The sequence below is a fragment of the Taudactylus pleione genome, unplaced genomic scaffold (genome assembly GCF_031769625.1).
Source record: "Taudactylus pleione unplaced genomic scaffold, aTauple2 ptg000034l, whole genome shotgun sequence".
NCBI lineage: Eukaryota > Metazoa > Chordata > Amphibia > Anura > Myobatrachidae > Taudactylus > Taudactylus pleione.
Window position 1 is genome coordinate 1,876,802 of NW_028284436.1, and position 13,216 is coordinate 1,890,017.

General features: G+C 47.6%; 1 protein-coding gene across 1 annotated transcript in view; it reads right to left on the bottom strand.

Annotated features, from left to right (window-relative positions):
* The window catches only part of MMP21 (matrix metallopeptidase 21), a 65,715-nt gene that overhangs the window by 26,425 nt on the left and 26,074 nt on the right, over positions 1-13,216 (bottom strand). The window contains exon 4 of the mRNA XM_088452170.1: positions 6,864-7,005. Within this exon, the coding sequence (XP_088308296.1) occupies positions 6,864-7,005 (142 nt within the window). The remainder of the gene's footprint in view (positions 1-6,863; positions 7,006-13,216) is intronic.

Sequence of the window (13,216 nt, forward strand, 5' to 3'; positions counted from 1 at the left end):
GGGGGAATACTACTGGGGGCACTACAAGGGGGTGAATACTACTGGGGGCACTATAAGGGGGGGAATACTACTGGGGGCACTACAAGGGGGGGGACTACTACTGGGGGCACTACAAAGGGGAGGACTACTGGGAGCACTATGAGGGGGAATACTACTGGGGGCACTACAAGGGGGGGAATACTACTGGGGGCACTGCAAGGGAGAGGACTACTGGGAGCACTACAAGGGGGGGAATACTACTGGGGGCACTACAAGGGGGGGACTACTACTGGGGGCTCTACAAGGGGGGGAATACTACTGGGGGAACTACAAGGGGGGACTACTGAGAGCGCTACAGCGGGGGAATACTACTGGGAGCACTACAGCGGGGGAATACTACTGGAGGCACTACAGCGGGGGAATACTACTGGGGGCACTACAAGGGGGGAGACTACTACTGGGGGCACTACAAGGGGGGAATACTACTGAGGGCACTACAATGGGGGAATACTACTGGGGGCACTACAAGGGGGGGGAATACTACTGGGGGTACTACAAGGGGAATACTACTGGGGGTACTACAAGGGGGGTTACTACTGTGGCACTACAAGAGGGGGGACTATTACTAGGGGCACTATATAATGGGCACTGCATAGGGGGGTACCACTACTGGGGGCACTGCATGGGGGGGGGAGTACTACTGTGGCACTATATAAGGGGCTTACTACTGGGGGCACAAGGGGCACTGCACTGGGGGGACCTCTACCGAGGGCACTGTAAAAGGGGCACTGCATAGGGGGGGCGCCAAAAAAATACTCGCTTACCAAAAAATTTGGCCTAGGGCCGGCCCTCGCTGGTGCGCATGGCCAAAAACAAAAACTGCATTAAAAACCGGTTTAAAGCCCTCGCATGTGAAAGGAAGTGATTGCCGGAAAAAAAAAAAAGGCCGGCTTGCGCCCTGATTTTTGCCAGCTGGTGTGAAATAGCCCTTAATGCAACCACCATCATGGTTCCTAGGGTGTGCTTGGTTTCTGTCCTCTCTGTATGACCAGGAGAAACACCAGCACAGCCTCCACAGTTGTTGTAGGAAAACTTCCCCTCTATACAACTGACAAATCCACCAACTGTAACATCCCCAGCCGGACTGATATCACACTACATCCCCCGACCCCCGCTATCCTTACATGATGGGGACTGCAGCACAACAACAGCTGCCATTGCTGACTCCTGGATCTTCAACTCCAACCCATTCCTACCCTCCAACATGACCCGCTCCACCAGGTACAAAATACTCTGCTCCTGGACTTCCCACCTAATTAATGATTGCAGTCACCTGTGCTGAGCTAAGTAATTGATGAGACAGGTGTTTCAACACAGGTGGCTGCAATCATACATTAAGAGGGAAATGCAGGAGCAGAGCATTTTGTACCTAATGGAACGGGTCATGTGTTGGAGGGTCTGCACATTGTCTGTGAAGCCACTTTACACCATAGAAAGTAATGCGGTGACCATAGCTGCCAACATTCAATCTCATTTCTGGGGGCGCCGTGCTGCTTGACAGGGGCATGTAAACACGTGGGGGCAGTTGGCAGCTCTGGCATCAATATTGGCAGTGTTCTTAGCAAATTAGCCTAATATGGCTGCACGTGAATCACTGATAAGGGGGGGGCGAGGTATAACGCAGCAGAGGTCCCACTCAGTTTAGTGCATGCGTTTATTCCTACTAAAATATAAACTAGTGTGATACTAATCATACATATTTGTTCAGAAGAGAGCAGAAGACTGGATATAATAACTGCGCCCAGTCATTGGTATACAGCCCAGCACAACCTTCACCGCGAGTACATTGAAATCTGTATCTCTTTGTATTCAGATAAAGCATCTCTGCCGTATGCTCATGTCATGTTAATGGAAATGCAATTTATTGTGGTTAAGGAGAGTGGTGACTTCTCAGCTCCTGAGCTGGTTAAACGCCTCGAAGTTGTGCTCTTCCCTTCCACTCTGTCTGATAAGTTAATTTGTTTGGGCACCTGTGAAAAATTACAGCTGTGAGACTGTCAAAGTCCAATTCGGCACTAAGTAAGTTGTATGGCGCTCGGTCTCCGGCTTCCTGCTGATGTGATGCGAATCAGTAGTCTACAGTGAGCTGAGACATTTATTCCACCAGCAAACCAGCAGTAATCGGTGTCTGTTCCGCCCATGCAAGACCTTAAAGATCTGATCCCTGCTGAGCTTTCACTTCATGCTTCTAGCAGTGTACATCATGCACTCCAGTGGTGCAACAATGTCTGGGTGTGTTCTATAGCAGGAATAATCCTATCATCAGTGGGATATACCCTACCTCTCACTATTACTCTAAAGGTGCCCACACACATACCGACTTGCTCCCAATCAGCCAATGTACACGATTTCCCCTGAACTCTCCCTGAACTCTCCCCAGAAAGTCGTGGTCACGATTTGGAGTTAAAAATGTCCAATCTGACTTAAGATCTATCGTGCAGCCAGTGCATTGTATCCCAGATTGGCTAATCTGCCCTACAGCACGGCAGATCTGAAGATGCGATGTACGACGAGCGGGGACGCGCATCGGCATCGTGATCAAGTGTAGAAACTCACGATTTGGCCATTTTTTACATGATCTGTCGTCACGATTCGTCGAAATCGGCCAAATTGGATGAAAAGTCGGTATGTGTGTGGGCACCTTAAGTCTCTGGCTACTGCTTGCCCACATACCCCTGCCACACAGGTTGCTGCTGCCCATGCGATCAGCACACTCCTCATCGTGTACTGCTCCGCCTGAGAGGCGTGTCATAATATTGTCTTACATCCAACTGGAAATGAGCCCCACAGCAGTGACATTTATATTATGTGTATAGAGTATATAACAGTTGGATAATGGGAATATAGTGCAAATATGATAGGGCTTTGTGCTTTGACAGTCTGCATTGGTCACAGCAAGAGCCTGCACAGATGGTCAATAAGTGTGTTCTTTAGCCCCTGGCCCACTAACACGTCGTGTTTTATTATGGACGTGACTGAGCATTAAAAATTAGCTGCAATTCTACTATCTTCTAGCATCTTACATGGCGCCCTCTAACTCTTTCTTCCACCAGGTTCATTTAATCGTCACACATCCCCTGTAGTTTATCAGACGTCTTTGGGCACACACCAATCAGCAATCAGGGTGCTGGAGAGCGACGACCATTTTCTTGTAGCACGTATCCTCCTTATTTTTCTACCCAGGGATTCCTACATGGTGGGCAAACAGTGATGACATAATTATTGTGTTGCATACACCCAGCCGAGCCTCAGGGAGAATAGGCTGGGTGTCCATCTATGGTACTAAACCATCTATGGTGAACAAGCGATAGTTTGCACGATGGTCACCACTGCTGGGGGAGCACGGAGGGCAGTGGGCCAATCAGAATAGTTGTGGGGCTTAGCTGTCAAAAGGGGTGGAACTAAGCTCCGTGCCGACGAAAAAAGAAAAAAAGCATTGGGTCCTACTCTGCCATCGATGGCAGATAACTATTGTTTATCTGCCATCAATGGCAAAACAATTGATTATCGGCAGTTAACCATCGATTTATGTTACCTAACGATGGTCAATGGCCATCCCTAAGGGAGACTGCTAGACACTACATAGAGATAACATTCATGGAGAGTCAATTGAGAGATGTGTGAGTCGCACTCAGCGCTGTGTACCTTCTTTAATAGTATATCACGTGGGGTTGAAAGCAAAATACTAAACATATAAATGTAATTAATTGGGAGCCTACACAAGTTATTTACCTTTCGCCCCCTTAATGCAGCCTTGTCTAGAACTATAGATACTACTCTAAAACCCCCATAGTAAAGTCATAATAAGGATCATCCTTCTATATGTGGTCAATAATCCCTATGGGCGGGGTGTACTAATGTTGCGGTGACCATTCCGCCAGTCACCGCAACCTTACTAATCGCAAATGTACTAACATATGCGATTAGTATTGTAAAGGACAGCTCTTGCGATAAGAGCTGCACTTTGCGAAGCAGCCGACGCCGGGTGAGTGGGTCTCTGTGGGACCCCGCCCCCTCCGAGCCCCGGGAACATCCTGCTGGTGACCTGTGCAGGAAGCCCCGGGCTTCTACCCCTCCTCCCTGCATGCGGAAGAAAATTAGGAGGAGGCGGAGGACCCAGGACGAGCGCGGCCGGCGACCATTGAGATTCAGGTGAGTGGGGGCCATTGCTGGGCAGCGAAGCATCGGGTGCGGTAAGAAGCCCATAAACTTCTATAGGTAACACCAACTTTTTCTGGCGTTACCCTCCGCACCGATAATAGGGTGGCCGGGGCTTAGTACATATGGAAAACGGGGTTTTTACAGCATTGTTACTTTAGTACATCCCACCATATGAGAGGAGTCTGGCAGCCCGTCACTCAGTACACTAGTACATGTGGCGACATCCCACAAGGACCGTGCATGCACACAGACAGGGCTGGAATAAGAGGGGGGAGCCGGGCCATCGCCCCTGGGCTCCCACAGACAGAGGGGCCCCCACACAGGGTTGGTGTGACCCTGCCGAGAACAGGTGACCAATAGCACCTGTTACCTTATGGGGACTGAGCTGCCGCGTCTGTGTTCTAATGCATACAGTGCAGAGCGGCTCCCGAGTCCCCTCATCTGCATAACGTGACACATCAGTTCCGTCACGCTGATGACAAGACTAGGAAGCAGCTCAGGTTAGGTGATTAATTAGCGGCGGGGAAGGGGGTAGACTCAGTGTCGCTTGAGAGGTGGGGTAGGCTCCGTGTGGTTTGGGAGGAGGGAGGGTAGGCACTGTGTGGTTTGGGAGGAGGGAGGGTAGGCCCTGTGTGGTTTGGGAGGAGGGAGGGATAGGCTCCGTGTGGTTTGGGAGGAGGGAGGGTAGGTCCTGTGTGGTTTGGGAGGAGGGAGGGATAGGCTCCGTGTGGTTTGGGAGGAGGGAGGGGTAGGCTTCGTGTAGTTTGGGAGGAGGGAGGGGTAGGCTCCGTGTGGCTTGAAGTGGGCCCCCACAACTAAGTTGCCCTGGGGCCCCCACAAGCCTTAATCCAGTCCTGCACACAGATAATAGCTGGAGCCCATGTTACCTAATGGATGAGTGTAAATATACAGTAACCCAAAGAACGCAATCAGACATTTAGGGGTAGTAGGTTTACTATAGCTTCTACAAATGAAAAGTGGTGGTGTTACCCATATCAACCAATCAGATTCTAGCTATCATTCTCTATTGCATGCTAGAAAATGATAGACAGAATCTGATTGGTTGCTACGGGGAACACCTCCACGTGCATTTTAGAGCTTTAGTAAATCTCCTTACATTCATTGTCTAATTAACTTCAGACCAATTAAAGCTACTTGTGAATATTTCTAGATAACAACCACTGTTCTCATTATTGCAGATTTATAGACAGTCACAAAGGACGTAACTGGCTGCAAGTACATGAGTATTACAGGGACAGACTTTCATGGGGTTGTATTAAATGAAATCTATAATTAATGCCAACATAATGTGACGAACTGCCAAGAAAGAAAATATAGGACTACCTTATAAGTCCTCTTAAAGGGTAACTACACCCACTAAATAATTATTATTGGCAGATTACAGAACTAATACAGGCAAATATTACAGTGGTAGTACTAGTACACATACAGTAATACAGTGTGTAAGATTAGTAAACTACATTATCATATAATAACATGACATGTATCAATAGTATAATAATGCACAATGGGCACTCCACAGGCAGACATCCAGTCACTGTAATAAAGAGCAAAAGGAAAGTGCAGACATAATACAAATACAATATTATTGTTATTACATGTAGTGATTTATCACTAGGTTCCTGATCCTGTTATTAGACACTGACATCGCCGTATGAACGATTATAGCAATAAAAGCAAATAAAGAATTAGATTTCCATATAGATACATTAATTGGGCCAAAGATACCAGCAGATATGTAGATAATAACCCTTATTAAAATATGTACAATATAAATGGAATGTATAGTGCAGGAAGATATACACGGCTAAATACATTTAATGAGCGCTGTTCTCATTTGAAAGCAAAACTGCACCTTGTGACACTGTGGACCTCATTCAGAGGCGGTCGGAGGATGCAAGCGGTCGCTCAGAAACCATCGGGGCTTACGACGAGACCCTAGGGTAGGGTCTCACTTGTCGTAAGCCCCGGAGAGCTTCTGGCTCTGTCAGAGCCGGAAGCTCTTCACTGACATCACTAGTGATGTCAGTGGGGCCTCCCCCAAACGGTAGGCTTTCCCATGGGAACGCCTCCGTTTGGGCTGCCACCCCCCCGGCCCGCCTTCCAAACGGGGCGAGCTGTCAATCAACATCGACAGCTCGCCCCCTTTGGAAAGAGACCCGCTACGACCAGCGCTGTCGGTCGTAGCGGGTCTCACGCATGCGCACGAGGGAGCCGGCTCCCTCGTGCGCATGCGCACTGGCCAAACATCGAGGCGGCCGTGCGGTCGTAGACCGTACGGCCGCCTCTGAATAAGGTCCTGTCTCTTTTTATAATTTATTCCCATCTTTATACGTTACTTGTTTGCAAAGTAGATTGCAAGCTCTTTGAGCACTGCCAATTTTCTGTCTTTTTATTTTCATTAATACCTGCATTTACTGTGCGTGACTTTGTCCCTATTGCATTTAGTCCTGGGTTCTGTACTGTACAATTACAACACATTTAAATTAAATAATTGAACCGCAAACATATTACATAAACATAAGGTACATGAACAGCTATAAAATATCATGTATTATATATCTTTAGAATTGTAGAGTAGTGATGTCACCTTTGATATATATGTGTACATAATACTTACTGTACAGTATATATTTTCCTACCGTATAAGTTCTGTATTTCTTTCCTGTCAGACCAGTCCAGTTCAAACCCTGATTCCCGGGGGATATAGTTGGGTTGCATTATTGACCCAGCCCGGTGGATGTGAGATAGTCCAAGAACGTGACCAATTTCATGAACTGCAACCTGGTAATTGGGAAGGAGACAGCAATCAGTGTTGCGTTACCGTATATAAGCTTGGCAGACGTTATTAGTGTATTGATAAAAACAATGGGTTCACAGCTCTGAATTCACATAGCTTCAAATCCTCACTTCATTACCTCATATCTGCACAAGTAATAAATAAAAACAAACCGCATAAAAGGTAGATATGATTAAACATAGACTATTTCAAATATAATATTTTTTTTCCAATATCATACGGTAAGAACAAGCCTGACAGAAGAGATGTAAGTTATAGAAAACTCATAACAGTTGGCGAGCGCAGTTGAGCGATTTTTTTGTTAATGCGCATTCGCCCAGAGACTGTGCGCACAGACCCGCAGTTGCGATTGAGAAGCGCAGTCTCAATATCAGCCCCTGTGGGTGCATATGTTGCTGGTATGTGGTAAACAAGGGGCAGCTTGGCAGCCTGATGTCACCCTCAGCATTACATGTATATGAATCCTAAAAGACGAGTCTGTTTTGCAAGTTCCTTGTAATTCTGCTGCAGCTTTATGTAAAGGAGACTTGGACGCTATTATTAGACACAGCCGGCGTTAACTATGGGCCCATTAGACGAATCACTGGACATTTTGTCCAGGCTGTTTGTTCAGCCTCGGTAAAATGCTCATTAGAGGCAGAGCACTAATTATAAAAGTACACAAGTGGTTTACGCCCAGGCATATGCTTTCCACAATCCAAAGATCTTAGGTTTTTTTTTGTTGCCTGCAGACAATTTAAACGTCATCAGCCGTAACGTGGTCAGATTGGATACAGCTTATTTTCTGTAAGGAGGACAAAATCACTCCTAATGGGGTATGCAGTCACAAATATGTATCTACAGTTTACGAGGTTGGTAGAATGGAGAGTAAAACACACTCATAGACCAGATTAGCCCCTGACTTCCAGCTGATCCATAGCCTGTTCATCCATAAGCTGCCAGAAAGCAGTGACTGAAGCTCTATCTCATAATGGGGTCTATGCGTTATCACTTAATTCTAAAATGAAATGGTGAAAATGAACATTATCACCTGTTTTTGTAGAAATTAAGTTTTGGGCCATTCATCATAAAGGTAACAAACAAGATATCACAGATAGATATCACAGATACTGTATCTCCTGCTAACCTTTCACTTCCGACGTGGCCCGCTGTCCCCATACACTAGTATCACAGATATCTCCTACTTACCTTCCTCTCCAGGAATGGCCCACTGTCCCCATACACTAGTATCACAGATATCTCCTACTTACCTTCCTCTCCAGGAATGGCCCGCTGTCCCCATACACTAGTATCACAGATATCTCCTACTTACCTTCCTCTCCAGGAATGTCCCGCGGTCCCCATACACTAGTATCACAGATATCTCCTACTTACCTTCCTCTCCAGGAATGGCCCGCTGTCCCCATACACTAGTATCCCAGATATCTCCTACTTACCTTCCTCTCCAGGAATGTCCCGCGGTCCCCATACACTAGTATCACAGATATCTCCTACTTACCTTCCTCTCCAGGAATGGCCCGCTCTCCCCATACACTAGTATCCCAGATATCTCCTACTTACCTTCCTCTCCAGGAATGGCCCGCTGTCCCCATACACTAGTATCACAGATATCTCCTACTTACCTTCCTCTCCAGGAATGGCCCGCTGTCCCCATACACTAGTATCACAGATATCTCCTACTTACCTTCCTCTCCAGGAATGGCCCGCTGTACCCATACACTAGTATCACAGATATCTCCTACTTACCTTCCTCTCCAGGAATGGCCTGCTATCCCCATACACTAGTATCACAGATATCTCCTACTTACCTTCCTCTCCAGGAATGGCCCGCTGTCCCCATACACTAGTATCAATCACAGAGATCTCCTACTTACCTTTCTCTCCCGGCAGGGGCTGGCTGGCAACTTTCAGTCTGGGGGGCAAACACAAGCAAGTGGTCCAGGTGCATTGCAATTCAAAAAATGGGTGTGACAAAAACCCTGTAAGTGTGGTTTATCTAATGTGGGTGTGTCCCACCCTCCCTGCACTCATTATAAGTGTAAGTAGTCGCACAACACAAGCAGAATGGAGGACTCACCTCAGTGCCCCAGCCTCTCTCCCGTTGCTGTCCCCCTACCGCCAGGCAGTACCAGATTAAGGTCCACATGGGCCTGGAGCTGACATTTAAGAAGGGCCTATTGTGTGCTGCCGCAGGAGGTTGAAAACATTTAGCAATACACCAGCGACACCTCCATAGCATGACAATGTGATGGACCATTTTTGCCCACATTAATAGACATCTCTCTTTCTCTGCCCAGAATGCTCATCACTTATCCATGACATTTCTAATAAATTCTCTTTATTACACAACTCCAATATCAATTTCTAATAGCGTGTGTCTTAATCACATAGCGCCTTTGTGTGTACACACACTGTAACACATGCATGATACAAATTTATAGGGATTTTCGGTCGAGATGCCGAAGTTTACATTACCGGCGCTGGTCAGAATCCTAGTGCTGGCATCCAGACCGCTGGGATACCGAAGGTAAGTAGCGGCCTTGGAGGGATAGTTAGGTTTAGGGGTTAGGCACTAGGGGGAGGATTAGGGTTAGGCACTAAGGGGGGGTGTTAGGTTTGGGGTGCAGGGAGGTTAAGTTCAGGCACTAGGGAGGGAGGTTAGGGTTAGCCACCAAAGAGGGATGGTTAGATTAGGGAGAACAAGTGTCGGTCTGTTAACCCTCTCGGGATGCCGGCGTCGGGATTCTGACCACGGGATCCCGGCTGCCGGCATCCAAGACCAGACCCATATATATTAGGGGTGAGCGGGTTCGGATTTCTGAAATCCGAACCCCCCCGAGCCCCCCCGATCCGAGTCCGATCCGAGTCAGGCTCGACTTTTCCCGCCTGACTCGGATCTGAAATCGAGGCAAAACGTCATCATCCCGCCTTCCGAGTCTCGCGGGTTTTGGATCCTATATAAGGTACCCGCGTCGGCGCCATTTTCTCACTCGGCTGTGGACAGTGAAGAGGGAGGGTGGGAGTTAGGGCTGTGTAGTGTAGTGTAGTGTAGTGCTGCTGTTGTCCACTACTTCAAAGTCCATAGGGGCTGGCTGTGTTGTGCTGTGCTGCTGTTGTTAATAGGGGCTGTGTCCACTACTTCAAAGTCCATAGGGGCTGGCTGGACTGTGTTGTGCAGTCAGTTCTCCATAGGGGCTGTGTCCACTCCAAAGTCCTGTGCAGTGTCCCAGTCCTAAAGGAGAGCTGTAGTGTTGTCCAGGGGGTGCTCTGTCCATCAGGGGCGCTCCCCCCAAGTGCTAAAAAAATAATATATTTTCTGTGTTTGTGAATTGTGTGCGCAGTAGCCGCACGTGCATCAACAAAGTAGTGACAAGCGTGCGCCTGTGTCATAAGTAAAGGGCCGGCTGGTTTGACCGTTAAAGGGTGCTGTAACCCCCGAAAGTACACTCCAGTCCAAACCAAAAAAAAATTATTTTCTGTGTTTGTGAATTCTGTGCGCAGTAGCCGCACGTGCATCAACAAAGTAGTGCCAAGCGTGCGCCTGTGTCATAAGTAAAGGGCCGGCTGGCTTGACCGTTAAGGGTGCTGTAACCCCCGAAAGTACACTCCAGTCCAAACCAAAAAAAAAATTATTTTCTGTGTTTGTGAATTGTGTGCGCAGTAGCCGCACGTGCATCAACAAAGTAGTGCCAAGCGTGCGCCTGTGTCATAAGTAAAGGGCCGGCTGGCTTGACCGTTAAGGGTGCTGTAACCCCCGAAAGTACACTCCAGTCCAAACCAAAAAAAAAATTATTTTCTGTGTTTGTGAATTGTGTGCGCAGTAGCCGCACGTGCATCAACAAAGTAGTGCCAATTGTGCGCCTGTGTCATAAGTAAAGGGCCGGCTGGCTTGACCGTTAAGGGTGCTGTAACCCCCGAAAGTACACTCCAGTCCAAACCAAAAAAAAAATTATTTTCTGTGTTTGTGAATTGTGTGCGCAGTAGCCGCACGTGCATCAACAAAGTAGAGCCAAGCGTGCGCCTGTGTCATAAGTAAAGGGCCGGATGGCTTGACCGTTAAAGGGTGCTGTAACCCCCGAAAGTACACTCCAGTCCAAACCAAAAAAAAATTATTTTCTGTGTTTGTGAATTGTGTGCGCAGTAGCCGCACGTGCATCAACAAAGTAGTGCCAAGCGTGCGCCTGTGTCATAAGTAAAGGGCCGGCTGGCTTGACCATTAAAGGGTGCTGTAACCCCCAAAGTACACTCCAGTCCAAACCAAAAAAAATATTATTTTCTGTGTTTGTGAATTGTGTGCGCAGTAGCCGCACGTGCATCAACAAAGTAGTGCCAAGCGTGCGCCTGTGTCATAAGTAAAGGGCCGGCTGGCTTGACTGTTAAAGGGTGCTGTAACCCCCAAAGTACACTCCAGTCCAAACCAAAAAAAAAATTATTTTCTGTGTTTGTGAATTGTGTGCGCAGTAGCCGCACGTGCATCAACAAAGTAGTGCCAAGCGTGCGCCTGTGTCATAAGTAAAGGGCCGGCTGGCTTGACCGTTAAAGGGTGCTGTAACCCCCGAAAGTACACTCCAGTCCAAACCAAAAAAAAATTATTTTCTGTGTTTGTGAATTGTGTGCGCAGTAGCCGCACGTGCATCAACAAAGTAGTGCCAAGCGTGCGCCTGTGTCATAAGTAAAGGGCCGGATGGCTTGACCGTTAAAGGGTGCTGTAACCCCCGAAAGTACACTCCAGTCCAAACCAAAAAAAAATTATTTTCTGTGTTTGTGAATTGTGTGCGCAGTAGCCGCACGTGCATCAACAAAGTAGTGCCAAGAGTGCGCCTGTGTCATAAGTAAAGGGCCGGCTGGCTTGACCGTTAAAGGGTGCTGTAACCCACAAAGTACACTCCAGTCCAAACCAAAAAAAAAATTATTTTCTGTGTTTAGCCGCACGTATATATCAAATCGATATAACATAAATGGAGGACCAAACTTTCTCCGATAAAAATAAAATAGAGAAAGATCAAGAACCACTTCCTCCTAGTGCTGAAGCTGCTGCCACTAGTCATGACATAGACGATAACATGCCATCAACGTCGTCTGCCAAGGCCGATGCCCAATGTCATAGTAGAGGGCACATACAATCCCAAATGGCAAAGTTCAGGAAAATGACCTTGAAAAAGACATTTAAATCAGCTGAAGAGAAACGTAAACTTGCCAATATGCCATTTACGACACGGAGTGGCAAGGAACGGCTAAGGTCGATCCCTAGTATGTTCATGACTAGTGGTTCAGCTTCACATGACGATGGAAGCCCTCCTCCCACTAAAAAAATCAAAAGAGTTAAGCTGGCAAAAGCACAGCGAAGAACTGTGCTTTCTAAGAAGATATCACAAATCCCCAAGGAGAGTCCAAGTGTGGTGGTGGTTGCGATGCCTGACCTTCCCAGCACTGGACGTGAAGAGGTGGCTCTTTCCACCATTTGCACGCCCCCTGCAAGTGCTGAAAGGAGCACCCACAGTCCACTTGCTGATATGCAAATTGAAGATGTCACTGTTGAAGTACAACAGGATGAGGATACTGGTGTAGCTGGCGCTGAGGAGGAAGTTGGCGAGGAGGATTCTGATGGTGATGTGGTTTGTTTAAATCAGGCTCCGGGGGAGACAGTTGTTGTCCGTGGGATGAAAAAGCCCATCACGGTCATGCCTGGGCAGAAGACCAAACATTCCACCTCTTTGGTCTGGCAATATTTCTATCCAAATCCGGACAACAACTGTCTTGCCATATGTACCATATGTAAAGGTGAAATAAGTAGGGGTAGGGACGTCAACCACCTAGGAACATCCTCCCTTATACGGCACCTGCAGCGCGTTCATAAAAAGTTACTGTCAAGTTCAGAAACTTTGGCTAAGACCGTAAGCAGTCCAGGGACACCTAAATCCCGTTGTCCTGTTGTATCCAAGCGCCTGCAAACCACACCGTCAACTCCCTCCTCGTCAATTTCCTCCTTAGTCAGGATCGGAAGTAGTCCTGCAGGCCATGTCACTGGCATGACTGACTCTCCTATCCGGGATTCCTCTGGAGGATCCTGCATTGCTACGCCTACTGCTGCCGCTGCTGCTGTTGCTGCTGCTGGGAGTCGTTCATCATCCCAGAGAGGAAGTAGGAACACCACTACTTTTACTAAACAATTGACCCTCCAACAGTCCTTAGCGA